The sequence below is a fragment of the Balaenoptera borealis genome (assembly GCF_965194805.1).
Source record: "Balaenoptera borealis genome assembly, chromosome: 13".
Taxonomy (NCBI): Eukaryota; Metazoa; Chordata; class Mammalia; order Artiodactyla; family Balaenopteridae; genus Balaenoptera; species Balaenoptera borealis.
The window spans coordinates 45,903,132-45,921,910 of record NC_138870.1 but is presented as its reverse complement, the minus strand read 5'-3'; the positions used below and the strand labels follow the sequence as shown (position 1 = coordinate 45,921,910).

The window sequence follows — 18,779 nt, the reverse complement described above, 5'->3', positions numbered from 1 at the left end:
TTGCGGAGCACAGGCTCCAGACGCGCAGGCTCAGTAACTGTGGCTCACGGGCCCAGTTGCTCCGCGGCATGTGGGATCTTCCCAGACCAGGGCTCGAACCCGTGTCCCCTGCATTGGCAGGCAGATTCTTAACCACTGCGCCACCAGGGAAGCCCCCCCTGTGGTTTTGCATCAGAGCTGTGGCGACCCTTTGGTCTCTGTCCCCACCTTGTCCCTGGGGTTAGCTGGTGGGTGTGATGAGCTCAGGGCGGCAGATTGGGCCTCTCTCCAAAGGTGGGGCACTGGGGGCTGCTTCCCTGATCAGGGCTCCGGGGTCTCCAACCCCGCCCTCCTTTGGGGTAGCGGGAGGCAGAGCTGCCTGTCCTGCCTGCATGTGGCCACAAGGGGGCTCTGGGACCAAGTTTTCCTCCTTTCCTCTGGAGCTGCAGCGATTCCCAGCAGGGCAGGCGCCCTGAGCTTTTCTGGGAGTGCAGGCCATCCTCCTGCAGCTGCCACTAAAGGGTCTCTGCCAGGCTGGGAGGCCACCGGAGGGTGACACTGCCTTTGCCCTTCATAATCCTATTCTGTCAGGAAGTCTTCAGCTGTCTACCCTCCATTTGTATTGCTACTAGGGAGAAGAGATGGGGCTGAGTGAGCTACCCTTCCCCTTCTCCTTTTCTTTTTTTTTGCATTACCACTCTTCCCTTTGCCAGACTTAAAGTAAAGAACTTATTTTCTTCCACACCCCCTGACCATTAGAGTGCAGATTCTGCTCTGTCACAGCCAAGGACAGGATAGGCAGCAGCAGGAAAGACGTAAGCTAGACATCAGGAGGGACTTCCCGACCAAGAGGGGCATGAGCCACTGGGCTTGGTATCTGAGGGAGGTTAAACACAGGGGAGTTGCCTATTCATCTGGGGTGAGGCTCTGGTTCTGTGGGGCTGGGGAGAGTCCTCTGTGATCCAACGTTCCCACCCCTACTTCCCTAGTGTGGGTTAGAGAGGAGCGCTGGGTACAATTGCTTGCCCCTGGGCATCTCCGAGCCTCAGAGAACCGTGGATGTTGCCGGATCCTTGGGCTTTGGGGATGGGACGAGACCTGTGAGGGGTCATTCAAAGGAAAACACCTGAATCACTCCTTCCACTGGCTGGTGATCACTGGCAGAGGGAAGGATAAAATGCCAGGGCAGATTGAACGTCATCAACCGACTAGGCAAAGACTCCATTGATGCGGGGTGGGGGGGCCCTTCCTGGAGTGGGAGATGGCCCGCACTTCACACTCCTCCGTGGGGTGTGGAGGTGACTGATACCCTTCTGTCCTCAGCACCTGGACTTTCCAAATGGGGTGTGAAATGTCGTCTGCCCCTCTTTCTTTCTTATTTTTAAAAAATTTTATTTATTTATTTATTTATTTTTGGCTGTGTTGGGTCTTCGTTGCTGCACAGGCTTTCTCTAGTTGTGGCGAGAGGGGGCTACTCTTCGTTGCAGTGCGCAGGCTTCTCATTGCGGTGGCTTCTCTTGTTGCAGAGCACGGGCTCTAGGTGCGTGAGCTTCAACAGTTGTGGCACGCGGGCTCAGTTGTTGTGGCTCACGGACTCTAGAGCACAGGCTTAGTTGCTCTGCAGCATGTGGGATCTTCCCGGACCAGGGATCGAACCTGTGTCCCCTGTATTGGCAGGCAAACTCTCAACCACTGTGCCACCAGAGAAGCCCTGCCCCTCTTTCTTGTGTGTCTTCAATGCCAAGAGGGCCCTGGGGTTGTGGGGAAAGCAGAGTTTTGGAGTCTGACCCCACAACATGGAGGCAAATGGCATACCTCTCTGCCTCAGCGCCTCCATCTGTAGGGTGGGCATAAGCACTCCTGCATCTCAGGCGAAATTTGTGAGACTGTGTGTGAAAGGGCCTCAGGGCTCACAGCACAGCAGGTGCTTCTATCCCCCACCCCCACCCCCACTCCAGGCTCACTTGTTCTTGGAGAAGGAGAGAAGTGCCCGGACAGGAGAAAGGGACCCAAAATGATACTAGGGCCCAAAGCTCGGGGTCTCTGCTGGATGTGCCTGAGGCTCAAAGTCTTGGTCTCCCCGCTTCTCCTCCCCACCTTCCTCACTGCCCTTCTCTGACTCTTCTTCCCTCTGTCCCTTGCCCCACCTCTTTTCTTCCTGTTCCCCCTTTTCCCCTCAGCTCTATTCCTCTGTTCTTCCAACTTCATCTTGCCATGCAGCATTAAATTAGGTGGAAGGGATTATTTAGAAAACCAAGAAGTGCACATCCTGTGCCCTGTGCCCCTGGACCATCTCCTGGGACTTCTCTTGCATATGGTTCTGACTTCTTGGGCTTTTTTCTTGACCTCCCCAAGAGGTTGATGCTTCTGTTCATGGGTTGGGCTGGGGAAGGAAAGTGGTAATGAAATCTGGTTCAGTTAAACAATGTGTGCTCTGGGGAAAGAGCTGAACAGGATGTGGTGATCCCTGCCCTTGAAGGACTCTCAGTTAAGGAGTGAGGCTGGGGCGTCAGCAGCAGGTGACAAGTGCTTCCTCGAAGGCTTAAATGTGGTGCTGGGTAGCCATGGAGGAAAATCAGGGAAGGCTTCACCGAGAAGGTGATAGTTGAGCTGGGTTTTGAGGGATGAGCTGGAGTCTTCCTGCTTCATAAGAGGGTGGGAAGAAAGACAGACCTTTCAGGGGGAACCACCATGGGCAAAGACATGTTGCTAGGAAAGGGAAAGGAGAATTCAGGGAACTGCTGTAGTAGTTGTCAGGGAGCTTTTGGAAGACTAAAATCCCAATCCAGGAGAAGTTAAGCAACAAGATCTAATGGTTTGCTCACCGGCCAGACAAGAGGGTTCCAGAACAGGGCGTTGCTCCCTGATAAATGAACGACAAGGAGAGGGTAGGACAAGGGACATTGAGAAGAGTGCCCTGGGCTTGAACTTCCTCCCTACTTGCTGCCTATACTACCCTGGGGAAATTACTTAACTGATTCTGGGCCTCAGTTGCCTCATCTATAAAATGGGGATAGTGATGCATCATCTACTTGAAGACGGGTAAGACAAACAGTGGGGTTTCTTGAGGTGCCTTCCAGTACTGAGAACTGTAGTATTATGATCACTCTGGGCTGTGTGACCAGGGAGATCTTCATGGAAGAGGAGGGCTTAGTGCCTGGCCTTAAAGGATGCTAATATTGAGCTAAACAGACAGGGGTGGGAAGCCTGGGGGAAATGTGGGGACAAAGGTCAGAGGCAGGACAGTGAAAGTCATGTCTGGAAGAAAATGTGTGGCTGGCGAATGGGGTTGAGAGGCTGGCTCTAAGGTAGGAGGGAAGTCGCCTGTTGGCAGGGCAGGAATGTGACTTGTGCTGGCAGGGGGTGTGGGAGAAAGACTCACGGGCACCAGCGTGTGAGCCCCACCCTCACTCCTGCCCACACTCTCTCTGCCCCCAACCCTTCTAGGGACCAGACTGAGCTGGAGACAGCCTTGAATTGGAGAGACAGGGTCTGTGGGATGACTGGGAATCAGGGACACGCAAATGCGATGCAAACAGCATGTAAATCAGCCACTCTCCCCTAGACCCACTGCCTGAGGTCTGTCTGGTCTGAGGTTGAGTCACGGGAGGAGGTGGGGGCAGAGGGTCTTTTCACCTTCCCTGCCAGGGCTCCTCCTGCCTCATTGGCTAAGCCTGGCCAGACATGGGGACACATGCTATGCTGCTCTTTCCCTTCTGCAGGCCTGGGAGCTGTCCCCCACCAAGCTGGAGCCCTTGCCTATCCTGTCCATCCCTGGAGGATTGGCCTGGTTCCTGTGGGAGCCTCCCAAAGCCCACAGGAAGTGTCTGAATCTCTCTGAGACGGCGAGTGAAGGGCAGGTCAGAAAGATGACCTGGGACAGAAGGAGCGACAGGGATGGGGCACGGCTGGGGAGACTGAAGGGTAAGGGACAGGGCGTGGAGAGGCCTGAGGAGAACACACATTCCCAGGAAAATGGATAGATGCGGACCCAGTGGGCGAAAAGCCCCAGAGACCCTGACTGACAGAGACAGACGGAGACAGCCCTTCTCATGTGTCCAGCCTGGGACACGCTGCACCAGTGCCTCTGTTGGCTTCCTCTCACCTGTCTGCCTGTCCCAGGCTGATGGTCCCTTTGTCTGTCTAGCTCTTTGTTTGTTTGTCTCTTTGTTTGCCTGTCTCTCTCCCAGCTCCTACTTTTTTCCCCTCTGCTGTCTGTCTGTTGGTCCAGACCTCTCTTTCTGTTGCTGCCCTCTGCCTTGTCCATCTCTCTATGGAGAGAAAACTGCTTACTGGGACTGTGGGACCCCTGGGTCCTTGCCTCCTGGTCTCAGACAGGTTCTCGCCTTTCCTCTTCTTGAATTTGGGTTTCAATTTCCTCCTTTCTAGGGTGGCCCCACCCTCTGCCTCTTATTGTGCTTATAAGACTCAGAGGTGTGGGCCAGTGACTGTATTTATGATTGCTCAGGCATTGGAACAAAAGGTTTAATTCACTTGAGACGTAATATTGCTTTTCAAACTTCTAAGGACAAAGCAAGAAGAAAATAATGATTGCAGCATGAGGCACAGTGGTTAGACATTCAGAGGGACTTCCCAATAGACAGGTATGGGAAATATTATGACAGGTCAGCTAAAAGAGATTAAACAAGCACCTTCATAATCTCCTGTGGAGGAGCCCCATGGGAGGGGGGTGTTGGGCAACATGGCCTTCCCTAGTCTGTGCAGTCTAAGAAAAGGTCTTTTGCTGTTGTGACGTAGCAGGGACTCACATGAGGAGGCTAGGGTACCAGCTTACCCTAGGGTCCCACCTGCACAACTTCCCAGGTGGCCGGGGGAGAGGGCCCGAGGGGAAAGTGGCGTAGAGGAAGTGCTATTTATCTATCTATCTATCTCCCCACCTCTACCCTGTTTCCCCACCATCTTCCCAAGCTCAGGACCACCCCGCCCTCCCCCACCCCTCGACAATCCATGAGAGATGGCTGCTGGGGATGGAGTGATGTATGTAATGCAGATAAAATGTCAGCAATTCTAAATGGGTCCGGAGATGCAGCCATGGGGTGGGGGTGTGGGGGACGGGGAGGGAGAGAGGGCGGAGCAGGGGGGACAGAGGAAGGGAAAATGAGATGTGGGTCCTCACCAGGATGGCGGCAGGAGCAGACACCCCCTCCTCCCAGCAAAGGCCGGAGGAGGGGTGGGCCCAGGCGGCAGGAGCCCAAATGAGATTTTGAAGAGGGAGCTGGAGGGTGGGGTGTGGAGGAGAGGAGGAGGCGGGCGGGGGCAGTGGGGCCGGAGCTGCTGATGTATAGCGGTTTCATAACTTCCTCAGTATTAAAGGCAGGTTCATGGGGAGGGCAGCACCATTAATCACGAGGCTGAATGGGGCTGGGATTTGCTGAGAGGCGCGCTTGCTGTCTGCTGTGCCCGCCCGGCTCAGGGCGGGAGGGGATAGGCAGGGATGCCCCTCCTGAACTGAGGGATAAGACCCTAGGAATCTATCTTGGGTGTTGGGCAAGTGGGTCCTTGAGGGTAAAGGTGGGGGAGCTGGGGACCCTGGTAGGAAGGAGGAAAAGGATGGAGAGGGTTGTGGTAGGGGCCAGGGGAAGAGGGCCAGGGGCTGGGGGGAGTGATGGGGGCAGCGGCTGAGGGGACCCTGGGGGGGAAAAACTGGGGAGGGAGGATTGTGCATTTGAACGTGAAATTGATCACATGTAAATACAATGCAAATGACATGCAAATGAGCACAGGATTTCTCTGAGTCCATAGCTCAGGCATTCTCTTCCTTGGACTGAGAATTGGGGCCAATTTGCATCCAGGTCCATGTCCAGTGCCTTGTTTCTTTATTATTAATATTTTCAGAGGGAGGACACAAGGTCTCACTTGCTAAGCGGGAGAGGGAGCCAAGGTGAGGCTGGTCCCTCTGGGCTCCCTGGGAAAGGGCGAGACCACCCCCTCTCCCCGTTGGGAGTGGTAGCATCAGGAAAATTGACACGCCTGAGTGACAGTGAAGGAGCTGAGTGGTAGGACTTCTGGGCTATGCACCTGAATTGATGGGAGTCTGAGAGGCAGAGGCTCAGCAGTGAGGCAGAAAGATGGAAAGAGACAGATCCCCACAGCTCAGAGACAGATACGCGGATAAGATGAGGACGCCTCACATGTCCTGCGAGGTAAAGCATTGTCATCCTCTCTTCTAGGTGAAGAACGAAATGGCCGGCCCAAGGTTCAGAGAGGTGATGAACTTCCTAAGGTCACACTGCTGGTAAGTGCCAGACCCTCAACTCCGAGATTCCTTGAAAGTTTAGTGGTGCTTTCAAGCCACCATAAGAGCATCTCTGAATGAGATAAAAATAGAGAACAGATATTCATCTTTTCAGCAGGTATTTATTGAGTACTTAGTAGGTACAAGGCAGTGGGCCCGTGCTCAGGAGAAGACTAAGGGTTGATCTCTCAAAATATACAGTCTAACAAGGTTCATAAGCATTTTAGCAATAAGTGAAACTGAACAGTTGGTGACAAGGGTCACCAGGGAGGTACAAGCAAAGGGAGGATCAGGGAATGCTTGCAGGGGGAGGTGGCATTTGATGTGAGCCTTGGGGAGTGGGTAGAATGTATTCAGTGACAGAGATGGGGAGGGAAGAATGTTCCAGGTGAGGGGGGCAAGATGGGCCATGGCGCAAAGGCAGAAGAGGATGAGGGAGTCAAGCTCTCTGATGTGTGGGAGCACAGAATGTGTGGAGAGGTGTGAGGGAGGTTAAGCTGTGATGGTGAGGGAAAGGGGGGATCAGGACACAAGACAGCTGGGAAGCCACGCCCGGGATGTGGATGTTACCCGGCTGGAGGTCAGCCGGAAGTAGAGGAGAGGGTAAAGCATTCATTCAGTCATGAATTCAGTAAATAGAGATTTATTGTACATGAACCACATGCCAGGGCTGCCCTGGTAGCTTGGGACGCCAAGCTCAGGTGAGGTCCCTCCTTTAGGAAGTTGGGTCAGCGGCAGCGTCCTCATCAGTACGTGCAGATATGACAGCATGTCCCTCATGGTGTTAGTGTGAGGATTAGATGGGAGAATCCACATAAAGTTCTTAGGGTGCTGTCTCATCTAGAAGGAGCACTCAGTATAGGCTGGTTCTTGTAATCATTCTCATCACTACTCTGAAAGGTATGGGATGGAGGACAGAGGCAGGGAAAGGGGTCAGCAGTCCATTGCAAAACGTGGGGAGAGATGGAGTGTGGCAGTGTGGGTGGGAAGGAGGGGGCAGGTAGAAGGCTGCAGGGACCAGAGGAGACAAGTGACAGAGCCAGAGGCAGGGGCAGGGAAAGTGTGGTCTGGAAACACTGTAGGGGGAGGAGCTGGGCTGGGAAGACTCAGCCTTGGTCAGGTCCCTGCTCTGTGGCTGGTTTGCTGGCAGAGCAGGGCAGGAAAGGGGAGGGCCTGGGTGGTTGGTAGGCTGGAAGCTGGGGTTCTTGGGTCCTCTTCCCACTTGGCTACTGGGACCCTCTTCCAGACTCATCTTGACTTCTCAGTTGCTTAATTTGGCTCAATCTGTGGGAGATGCACCTCCCACTCTGCCCGAAGTGTAACTTTAATCCTCCTGCTGCAGGACCTAGCGATCAGACGAGTCCACTTGGCTGTCTGTCTGTCTGATATCTGTGTGGTCCCTTCAGGATAATTGCTCTGGACAACTCTAACACCACTCAGACAGATTGTCCGGCCTCCTGGCCCCGACATCTCCCACCACTGCATCAAGCCAAATTACTCAGCCCCCCCAAGCCCCAGGCTCTGGTGAAATCCGATTAGCGAGGAGAGCGCTGCGCTGAGCTGACAGCTCCTCCGATAATTGCTTCCCAAGTAAGCGATGCAAATCACCCCTCCAGCCAGTCCCTGCTCCTCTCCTGGGGACCCAGGCGTCCAGGCCCCAGGAGAGGGAGAACACCAGAGTTGGAGAGACTTTGGAAACTGTCGCCTGCCTCCAGCTAAGTAAAGGCCACCAATCCATAAAGCTGGTCTGTGCTGCCTCTGGGCTGAGGAGGGGGCAGTGGGGTGGTAAGGCTGGGACAGGGGCCCCTCTGGCTCTGCATTTCTGCCTTAACTGAGAGGGCGTCATTCTGCACCTCGCTCTCGCCCCTTGGAGAAGAATCCTACATACCCATTTCCCGGTAAGGTAGATGAAGGCAGAGATACAGAAGACAGAGACAGTGAGATGCCTGAACCTGTTAAGAAATAAATGGAATGGGGCTTCCCTGGTGGCGCAGTGGTTGAGAATCCGCCTGCCAATGCAGGGGACACGGGTTCGAGCCCTGGTCTGGGAAGATCCCACATGCTGCGGAGCAACTAAGCCCGTGCGCCACAACTACTGAGCCTGCACTCTAGAGCCTGCGAGCCGCAACTACTGAAGCCCGCACGCCTAGAGCCCGTGCTCCACAACAAGAGAAGCCACCGCAATGAGAAGCCTGCGCACCGCAACAAAGAGTAGCCCCCGCTCGCCACAACTAGAGAAAAGCCTGCACGCAGTAATGAAGACCCAATGCAGCCAAAAATAGATAAAAAAAAAAAAACAAATGGATGAATTCACAGCCTACCTCCCCTGGTTCTCCAGGTATAGGAAGGAGGTGGGAGCGGGACCTGCAGGACCTACAGATAGCTTTCTCCATTTATGAATCCCCTCCCCACCAGCCTGGGGGAGAGACATCGAGGGTTAAGTCCCCACGGAGCTCTGGGCTGCGGCTGTGATATGACGTATCTTTGGAGGCGTGGGGAGCCTGATCAAATCCTGAGACTTCTGAGCCTTTACCAAGGAGGACATGTCTTTGGGATGCAGTGGTTCTTGCTTGCCGCACGCATCAGGGACTCCTCGCCACTTCCCTAATTCAACGTCCTTTTAAGGGCTTGTTAATGCCTCTTCCTTAATGCCCTTCCTCCTACAGCTTCCCCTCATCCCATCTCCTGCTGATCTTGGAGACCTGAAACCACTTTCCTCGCAATCCTGAGCTTCCAGCCCCCAAACCTAGCTCATATGGGTCACTGTTTTTGTGGAAATCTCCAGGGACGAGTTGCCCAGCCTTGTCCTCATGCTTGTGTGTCTGATGTGGCTCTATGGCCTGGATCTGGGGTCCTCAGACTAGCATCTGCCTGAGACCCTGGCACATGGCCATAACAGCAACACAACTAACCTTTATGGAGCACCAATCCTGTGCTACCCACTGTACTAAGCACCTTATGCAATTAAGTCACTTAATTATCACAAAAGAAGACTTGGATTACAATCCCATTTTACAGTTGAGTTAACTGAGGCACAGAGAAGTTAAATAACTTGCCTCAGGTCACTAGTAAATGGCAGAGCTGGGATTCAAATGCAGGCGGTCAGAGTCCAGAGATCACACTCTAAAGGCCTCTGCTACATCGCCTCTCCTCTCCAATGCTCTTTGAATGTTTATTGGGCTGACTTAGAGAGGACAAGTGAGACAGCGCCCACTGTAGTGGGGTAGAGGGACACGGCTACACTGACAAACACCTGAAGCCCTTCGGGGTTCCCAAGGATGCAAGTGGCAGGAGCCAACAGGGTGATACCTGTTACTTGGGGAGGGAGAAACATGGCCCTCACCTTCTCCAATCCCCATATCTATTTTCTGCACTGGAGCCCTGTGCTAGACAGCTCCCCTTCCCTCCCCTAGGAGCCTGGAGGCAGGGGAAGGGCTGAAAGATCAGCCTAGAAGCCCAAGTGATCTGGGAGTCTGAGCTAGGACTTCCAGAGGCCGATAGATGGCGCTCGTGGCCCAATACAGCCCAGGCAGCCCAAGGAAACCAAAGGAAAACAGCCAGCAGGTTAACCCCTTCCCGCCTGGCTCCAGCCCCAGAAGCAGGCTGGTGGGCAGCTGAGGGCGCTGCCCCAGGCCTGGCTGGCCCCTAGGGAGTGACCCAACTCTCTAGGCTCTGTCCAGGCCACAGCCTGGGTCTGCTTCTGCTGCTTCCCCACAAGCTTTATCTGTAAATCCCAGTCAGCCAGCCCCCTGGAGACTTCCCAGAGGGCTAGGACACTAAGACATGGACAAGGCAGGGAGGCTCCACCGCAGCCAAAGTTTCATCTCTCAGGCTCCATCTCTTGAAAGCATATGGATCTCTTTCTAATAACCTCCACTTCGGGAGAGCTCCTCACCTCCATCTTCCCTGAGAGGGACTCACCAAGTGGGGAGGAGTAGCTCGGACTAGAGACAGAGAAGGCCCCCAGGCCACTGTGGGATCAGCTACAGGCACTCACTGGGGGTTGCCCAAGATTCAGTTTCTCCCATGTTGGACTCCCTACCTCTGGGTTCCCTGGGGTGAGTGGGCTTACAGGGACAGAAACAGTTATCCAACACTTCCAGGAAGTTGGAATTGGGGGTGGGGGGCCTGGGGATCTCTGCTTGCCTGTCGCTCACTTCACTCATTACTGTCCTGTCAACAGACTTGGAGTGTGGAGGGGCTGCCATGATGATAACCTGGTAGTGCTTGGCAGCAAGGGGCCAAGGATGGGGTGGCAGGAGGGTTGTCAAAGGGTTGGTGAGGTTCCTAGAAATTTTTTTTTTTTTTTTGGCTGCACCATGCAGCTTGAGAGATCTTAGTTTCCTGACCAGGGATTTAACCTGGGACCACAGCAGTGAAAGCCCCGAGTCCTAACCAGTGGACTACCAGGGAATTCCCTCCTAGAATTCCTAAGCAATGAGATAACACCACCGGTGTAGTTCCCCTTCCCTCCTAATTTTTGTTTAGAAACACACAAATGCATAGATCTACGGAGATAGACGAGCCTGAGCAGGGACCTGTCTAGAAGTTCAGGATATTCTTTTTTTTTTTTCTGCATTGGGTCTTCATTGCTGCGCACGGGCTTCCTCTAGTTGCGGCGAGCGAGCGGGGGCTACTCTTCGTTGCGGTGCGTGGGCTTCTCATTGCGGTGGCTTCTCTTGTTGCAGAGCACACGCTCTAGGTGCACGGGCTTCAGTAGTTGCAGCACACGGGCTCAGTAGTTGTGGCGTGTGAGCTCTAGAGCGCAGGCTCCAGTAGTTGTGGCGCATGGGCTTGGCTGCTCCGCAGCATGTGGGATCTTCCCGGACCAGGGATCGAACCTGTCTCCCTTGCATTGGCAGGCAGATTCTTAACCACTGCACCACCAGGGAAGTCCCCAGGATATTCTTATTTCACTCATTCCAGAGAAAAAAGCAGAGATAGGGAGGTAGATGTACACAGAGGGAGAGAGAGACACACAGATACACAGCTATACAAGAGACTAGGGATAGAGATACATTTACATAGGCAGAGAGAGTCAAAGACACAGAGAGGGAGAGAATCTGGCACAAATGAAAGCTCAGGAAATAATGGAATTTGTTGAGGTGGATGATTAATTCAGTTTCCAAAGTCTTGCAAGGGTAGGGGTGGTTTCTCACCTGTGGTTCAGAGGGTCACTGCTCACAGTTTCCTGAAGCTCCTCCTCCATCCTTTAAGTTTTTGTCTGCTGGTAGGAGAGCAGGGGAGGCTAGGGAAGGGGGTAGCATCCTTGTTCTCTCACCTCTTCCTGTTCTGGGATTCATTGGTCTCCACCTGCAGGGAGACTGCTTTTCCCTGGTCTCAGTCATGGCTGTGCTGGAGTATTCAGGGCAGGGGGATGAGAGGAATCTACAAGATAACAGGACTTATGGTGTTTACAGTCTAATGAAAATATTATAGTCAAGACACAGAAACAGATCCAGAGACAGGACAAGAACAAAGCTAGGAGTGGGACAGCTTTGGATATTAGTATTGGGTTGGGGAGGTGGGAGGGGATGAACTGTTAGATGAGGCCATGAAATTGGTCTAGGAAGGTGTGCTGGACAGAGTATTCGAGGGGGAGGATTGGGAAGGATGGGAGGTCATAGAGCTGGGTAGACAGCAGAGCAGAGTCGGGAGAGAACTGAAATGGTAAAGCCATGGAGACAGGGGCTTGGACAGTAATGGGGGATGCAAGAGTCTCAAAGTCATTACTAAGGAGTTGTTAGAGATGCCAGAAGTGCCTCCGTGGATGTTCTATATACAGTCCTTGGAGAGCTGCAAAGGAGAGGTCTCATACCTGGGGCAGAAGGAGGGCTAGAAATGGTCTGTAGCCATTGTTAATACTCAGGTGAGTTGAGAGATTGCAGATAGTTGAAGCTCCTTGATTGACAATCCCTTTGGGAAAAGTGTTGTGGATGAACTTTTGGAAAGGTGATGCCCTTTACGGCTAGAATCCAGGATCTCCAAGATCCTTACAGAGCTTGGCTTCTCACTTCTCAAGTCTTCAGGATTTAGCCCCGCTGTAAAGAATAAACTACAATCCCCAGCGTCACTTAGGGCTAATTTAGCACACCTTCCGGGAATTTGAGTATTTCCGGCGGAAGTGGCCTCAGCTACGCCAATCTCCTTCCCTAAACAAAGTAGACTACAACTCCCACAGCCCTCCGCGCCCAGGGGCGGGGGAAAGGAACCGGAAACCGGATGGGGCGCCGGACCAGGTGAGGGAGTGGGAGTCTGGGAACTTGGGGCTCTGGGGGCGGACTGGCAGCTCCCCGGGCTCCCCGTGGGTGGCAGGCGGGGAGTCGGGATGTCTGTGTTTCGGGGCCCCTCGCTCCGTCAGGGGCTCGCCCGGCGCAGGGAGAGCCGAGCCCATGGAGCCGCCCGGGGGGCCTGCGGAGACGAGGCTTTCCCGTCGGGCGGAGCCCGCGGGCGGAGGTCGAGATTTCTTGTGGAGCTTAGCCGTCAGCCCCCTCGGAACTAGGAGGAGAGATGAAATGTTGTTTCTGTGTCCATGCTCCATTATTATTATTGTTATCATTATTGGTTTAAGGATTTGCTGATTGTCCCTGTGGATTCCTGGAGTGCCCCCAAGGGACAGGGGAGTGGATAGTGTGTTGGATTCCTTCTGCACTTGCTGGGTTTAGTGTCAGAGAGCCTGGGTGGCCAGACTTATCGGTGGGTCACCCTCCATTTCCTTCGTACTTAATGTAATATGACACTGTCATTTAGAAAGTATCTGCCTTTCTGAAGTCTCTGGCCCTGGGTGACTTCAGATAGGACATCCAAGTTTTTCCTTTGGGCTTTCATGGTGTTTTGTTCAGGACATTAAAGCTGGAATCACAGTGTATCACAGTGTATAACAATTGTTTATGTGTCTTGTCACAGTCATTTATGAGCCTGGCTTACATTTTATTCATTTTGGACTTCTTCCCCACCAGGAGACTTACCACAGTGCTTACCATGTAAGAGACTCATAAATATTGAAAAGTATAAATGAGTTAACAGCTGGTGGTAGGTTGGATGGAATTTGTGATTTTTATTTCATAGAGAAGAGAGTTAAATGACTTAAGAGAACCTTAGAGATAAAACCAGGACTAGAATTTGAGTCAGTTGACACATAGCCTGCAGCTCTTGCCATCCGGTCAGGCTTTGAAATTCTGGAACACTGAAAATAAGACCTTGTCACTCTTTTGTGTACCCCCAGCCTTGCTGTCTTCAGCATGGGTCCCTAAAGATCAAAGGTAGGCTCAACCTAAGGCCTGAGAGAGATCCCAGACTTGGAGCAGCCAATCTACTAATGTTGGCACTGTGTGGGGAGATGGCAAAGCAAGGGCCCCTGAGACAATTGAGTTCTCCGCAGCTCCCTTCTCAGCTTTTGTTTGAGTTCAATTGGCCGTGGGTAGCCACCCAGACAGATCAGTTAAAGACTTCTGAGATCAGTCTAGGGAAGGATTTCCTAAGTTTGGCCCTGATTTTTTTTTTTAATTTTTATTTTATATTGGGGTATAGTTGATTTAAGATTTTTTTTTCTCTCTCTCTCTCCCACTTTCCCTAGGCTAGGGTCAGAGAACAGGTTGATGGATCAAGCTGTTGTGTCAACCTTGAGGTCCCATCTGGGGGAAGAGGTTACTCTTCACCTGGGCAAGGGGTTGAGAGGGAGAAGAACCATGGTCCCTGCCCTGTGGGAGGCCCAGATGTGATGGAAACATGCCAGAGCCTGGCAAGCCCTCAGAAGCAAGCAGAGGGCAAAGCAGGCAGCTGAGCCTTGAGTGAATTCAGGATGTAGAAGTGGAGAGGAGTCCATCAGGAAAGGCTCCTTGGTAGAAGGTAGTTTTATTTATTTTTTAAATTTATTTTGGCCGTGTTGCACAGCTTGCAGGATCTCAGTTCCCCAGTCAGGGATTGAACCTGGTCCATGGCAATGAAAGCCTGGAATCCTAACCACTAGGCCACCAGGGAACTCCCGGAAGGTAGTTGTAAACAGGATTGAAAAAAGATGGTATGGATACAGCTGAGCAGGTGTTTGTTGACTGCCTAATAAAATCTAGGACCTTGGAGCTATGGAGGAAAATTAAACAGGGTCTCCTCTCTGATCTGCCTCAAGTCTAGTCCGGGAGGCCAGGTGTGAATTCATGAAGAAGCAACTAACCATGGTGACGTGCAGTGGTTCTCAGCCGTCACCAACAATCAGCATCACTTGAGGAAGCCTGTTTAAAATACAGATTCCCAGGCCTCACGCCAGCCCTACTTGGGTTGGGCGAGGCTGGGAAGGTACAGCAAATGCTGCAGCGTCCCGAAGAGGGACGGCTTTACCAAAGGGACAGTTCGAGCTGCATCTGGAAGGGGAGGTATGATTTGGATGTGTGGAGGGCTAGGGGACTCACAGTCCTGCTTCACTCAAGGGGTCTGTGAAAAATTGGGTTTGTAGAAATAGCATGTGCAAGGTTTTGGGAGTTGAGGTAGGAAGGGCGTTTTGAAAGTGTTAATGGAAAGGTCAGGGTGGACCACTGGGTTTGCACGGGAGTGATTAGAAGGAAGATTGGAAGGAATGGCCTCTGTGGGTTACAGAGTTCGCTGGGGTGCTCCCTCTTCCTCCTTCCCCCCCTCCCTCTTTCTCATCCTCTTCCCTTCCCCTTCTACCTCCCCCGGGCCACGCTTTACACACAATATCTCATTCCATTTCTTATATCAATATTTTTAAGTGGATATTGTTTTTCTTAGTATTTGGGGGAGGAGACCTGAGGCTCTGGCCATGGTTACGTAGCTTGTAGGAGTCTAGTGTGAGTCTGGTAATCGTCTCACTCACCACTGAGGATTCTTGAACGTGGGCAAGAAGCTGGGCTGGGGTTGGGGGGGTTGTAGGATTAGCAGGGTGGCCGATCGAACCGTCTAAGGCAAGATGCGCACAGCCTTGAGTCAGATGGTTTGGGTTCAAACCCCAGCTTCATTATTTGCTAAGTGTGTGGCCCTGGGCAAGTTGCTTGATCTTGCTAAGCCTCAGTTCTCTCACCTGTAACCTGGGAACAGTAATACCCACCTCGTGGGGTGGTTGTGCACAGCAGTGAGGGGTACCTGGTACAGAGCAGTTGCTCACCACCTGGAAGCTGTTGTAATCAGCTCTGTAATTAGTCTCTGGGCTGTGGCTGTGCACCTGCATCCCATCCTTCAGCACACTGGTTTCCAGGACACAGCCTCTCCTGGCTGGGCTTGTTTTAGGTGCTGAAAGTTTGCCATGTAAATATTTATTGAAAACCTAGGCATGGCCTAGGAACTAGTGACTCAAAACCTGTGCCTGATGGAAAGGAAGTTTGGAGTGGGGGATGATTGGTGGTTATAGGTTATGCTCACCAGGTAATATATGAAGAGGGAGGATGCTTGAATCCAGGAGAGGAAGGGCCCTTCATTACCAGGAGCTGAGATGAGTGAGGGCTTGCCTGGACGTTGGGGGTGACTGACAGTCTCTTCTGAGCCCAGGAGGTGGTAGTAGGGGCCCTGGCCAGCCTGGATCCCTCCCACGCTATGACTGGGGCTGTTGGGGCCTCCGTCCATCTCTTTTCCAGGTAACAGTGGCATGGCTGTGCCCCAGGCTTTCCTGCCGGGGCCCCTCCATGAGGGGGCTGCCCTGGTGGAGCCCCAGCCCTCCCCTCGAAGCTTGGCCGAGGGCTTCTTGGAGGAGGAGCTCCGGCTTAACGCTGAGCTGAAGCAGCTGCAGTTTTCTGAGCCTGTGGGCATCATCTACAATCCGGTGGAGTATGCGTGGGAGCCGCATCGCAGCTACGTGACCCGCTACTGCCAGGGGCCCAAGCAAGTGCTCTTCTTGGGCATGAACCCAGGACCCTTTGGCATGGCCCAGACTGGGGTAAAGAGGTCGGCTTCTCCTGTTGGGTGGAGGGGGAGGCTTCAGGGTGGATGCTTGGCTGCACGTGCTGTGGGGAGCCTGTGCACGGCTGTGGACGTGTGTGGGCCCCCCCCCCCCCCGCCATACACTGGCTCCTCTGGTCTCAGACACTCTCCCGGCCTCGCTGCCCCTAGTTAACCAAGCACATTAATGGTAGTTCCATTTCCCCTGTGAGCTGTGCACTAATTGCCTCTGAGAGCCCTTCCTTCCGCCAGCCCCGTCCTTTCCTTACCCTGCCGGATCTCCCCTCTCCCTAGAGCGTGCTTGGGGTCAGGAGAGGGAGCAGGACTTATGGGGTCCGTGGGGAGACTGGTTGACCGGGGTGGGTAGGGCAGAGATGCAGGACTTTCCGGCAACCCGGGTTCTGCTTCTTAGCTTGAGGAGAGCTTCGGAACAGAGCAGACTCCAGAGCCTGCGTGCTTCCCTTTCGGACCTGCAGATGAGTGACTGCCCCTCAGTGCGGTGCTCGGCGGGTGGGGGAGGGGAAGAGGCTTCAGGGCAGGAGGCTCAATCGCTTTTATTGATCCCAACTGGGGACTGAAAGGTGATCCATGATGATCGATGGAAACGACAGCTTGAGGCTTGGGGCTGAGAGGGCACCCAGAGAGCAGTGGTCAGCCCTGTCCTTGTGCCTCCTCTAGCTCTGGCCGCCTTTCTGTCTCGGGCCATCTGTCTGTCCCCCCTGCCACCCGTCACGCCCTGTGTGGGACCACATATCCCCCATGCGCTTCCTGTACCTGGTCCCAAAGGCTCGTGGAGTAGAGGCAAACAAATAACTCCTCCTGGACCGCAAGCCACATGAACAATTGGAGAAAGAGGGACAGGCTCAAACCAAGGGCCAGGAATCCTTGTCCCAGGCCCTTGGGTGAAGGTGGTTGGAGTGGGGGGTGAGTGGGGCGCAGCTAGATCCTCTTGGAGGGTGGAGAGGGGCTGGTTGGTTCAGAGCCCAGGCGTCAGGTCTCCAGTCTGAAGCCCTGGTGTGTCTCTCCTTCCCCACAGGTGCCCTTTGGGGAAGTGAGTGTAGTCCGGGACTGGTTGGGCATTGGGGGGCCTGTGCAGACCCCTCCCCAAGAGCACCCCAAGCGACCAGTGCTGGGACTGGCGTGCCCTCAGTCCGAGGTGAGTGGTGCCCGGTTCTGGGGCTTTTTCCGGAACCTCTGTGGACAGCCCGAGGTCTTCTTCCGTCACTGTTTCGTCCACAACCTGTGTCCTCTGCTCCTCCTGGCTCCCAGCGGGCGCAACCTCACCCCCGCCGAGCTGCCGGCCAAGCAGCGAGAGCAGCTCCTTGGGGTCTGTGACGCGGCCCTGTGCCGGCAGGTGCAGCTGCTGGGGGTGCGGCTGGTGGTGGGCGTGGGCCGCCTGGCCGAGCAGCGGGCGCGGCGAGCTCTGGCCGGCCTGATGCCCGAGGTCCAGGTGGAGGGGCTCCTGCACCCCTCCCCTCGCAACCCGCAGGCCAACAAGGGCTGGGAGGTGGTGGCCAAGGAGAGACTGAACGAGCTGGGGCTGCTGCCGCTGTTAACGAAGTGAGCGCCCCTGTGGCCGGCACAGGCACAGGACGTGTTCAAGGTCCCCTGGGTCCTTCGGGACAAGCAGATGGCCACGCGCCTCCTGGACTGGAGCGACAAGGTCCCCCTCGGCTCCCTGGTTGCTGGGATCTGCCGCGGCAGTTTGGACACTACTCCTGCTTGCCCTCCCGATTCCTGCCCACCTCACCTTCCTTTGAGCATTGCTTCTTTGGTCTGTGGTACCCAGCTCCACAGAGAGCCAGCACCTGCAAACTGCTCTACCTCAGTCTTTCCCTGGAGCCTCTCTTTGGCGGAGAGTGACCTGAACAGTGACTTCCGAGGTCACATTTGCTGTTTTAGAGAAAAGATCCTACCAGGATCCCCACCCGTCGTCCTAGAACGGCTTCCTTCAGCTCACCCCTTGCCTCACAGGGACCAGGACAAAGCGTGCGTCATGGCTGCTGAGAGTGAACTTCTGACGGGAGACAGGCTGCGTCAGAGAGAGACAATTCGGTGTGGCAGCGTGGGAACGGCCAGAAGACCTGGATTTCCATCTCCCAGCTTTGAGACTTGTGAACTTTATGACTTCGGACAAGTTGCTTGACCTCTCCAAGCCTCAGGATCCTCATCTATAAGATGGGGTCCCTGCCTCGTGGGGCTGGTGTGGGGAGTAGCTTGCGTAGTGCCTGGCACGTGGGTGCTCATTACACCTTTTCTAGCTTTCTTGCCCCCAGGATGGGGAGGCACGGCACTGCACTACACAGGAAGCCCCGCTGACCCAAAGACCCGGGTGCGGGTAGGGGTCTGGGCCTCCACCTGTAGCCTGAGTGACGGGCAGACTCTTGCCCCACCAGAGATGGACTAATGACTTTATGACAAACCCAGCCTGTGATTTTCCCGTCTAAGCATTAAAAGCTCCTAAACCCTTTTGTGTTGGCTCTTTTTCCCTCCTGCAGGTCAGGGGTAGAAGGTGGTAGTTTATATTTTCCCACCTCTTACCTCTTCCTGTTTGCAAAGGGTTCTCTTGGGTAGCTGGGGGTGGTATGAACAGTCTCTAATTGCCTTACCAAAGCTGCAGGGTCTCTGTTAGGGGCCTGTCCAGTGGTTTGTCTGCTACTTG

At 54.0% G+C, this 18,779-nt stretch overlaps 1 protein-coding gene across 4 annotated transcripts; it reads left to right on the top strand.

Moving 5' to 3' along the window:
• Positions 1 to 12,367: 12,367 nt before the first annotated feature.
• Positions 12,368 to 18,588, top strand: SMUG1 (single-strand-selective monofunctional uracil-DNA glycosylase 1). 4 transcript variants are annotated; one of them, XM_082351092.1, is made up of 4 exons: positions 13,962 to 14,083; positions 14,361 to 14,604; positions 15,817 to 16,115; positions 17,154 to 18,588. In XM_082351092.1, the coding sequence occupies exons 3-4, from the start codon at positions 15,828 to 15,830 to the stop codon at positions 17,679 to 17,681; spliced, it is 816 nt and encodes a 271-aa protein (XP_082207218.1). In that variant the 5' UTR covers positions 13,962 to 14,083; positions 14,361 to 14,604; positions 15,817 to 15,827; the 3' UTR covers positions 17,682 to 18,588. The 4 variants fall into 4 exon arrangements, with proteins under 4 accessions (XP_082207216.1, XP_082207219.1, XP_082207218.1 ...); XM_082351090.1 differs by lacking the exons at positions 13,962 to 14,083; positions 14,361 to 14,604 and adding an exon at positions 12,368 to 12,474; XM_082351093.1 differs by lacking the exon at positions 14,361 to 14,604 and having other exon boundaries at positions 13,955 to 14,083.
• The last annotated feature ends 191 nt before the right edge of the window (positions 18,589 to 18,779 follow it).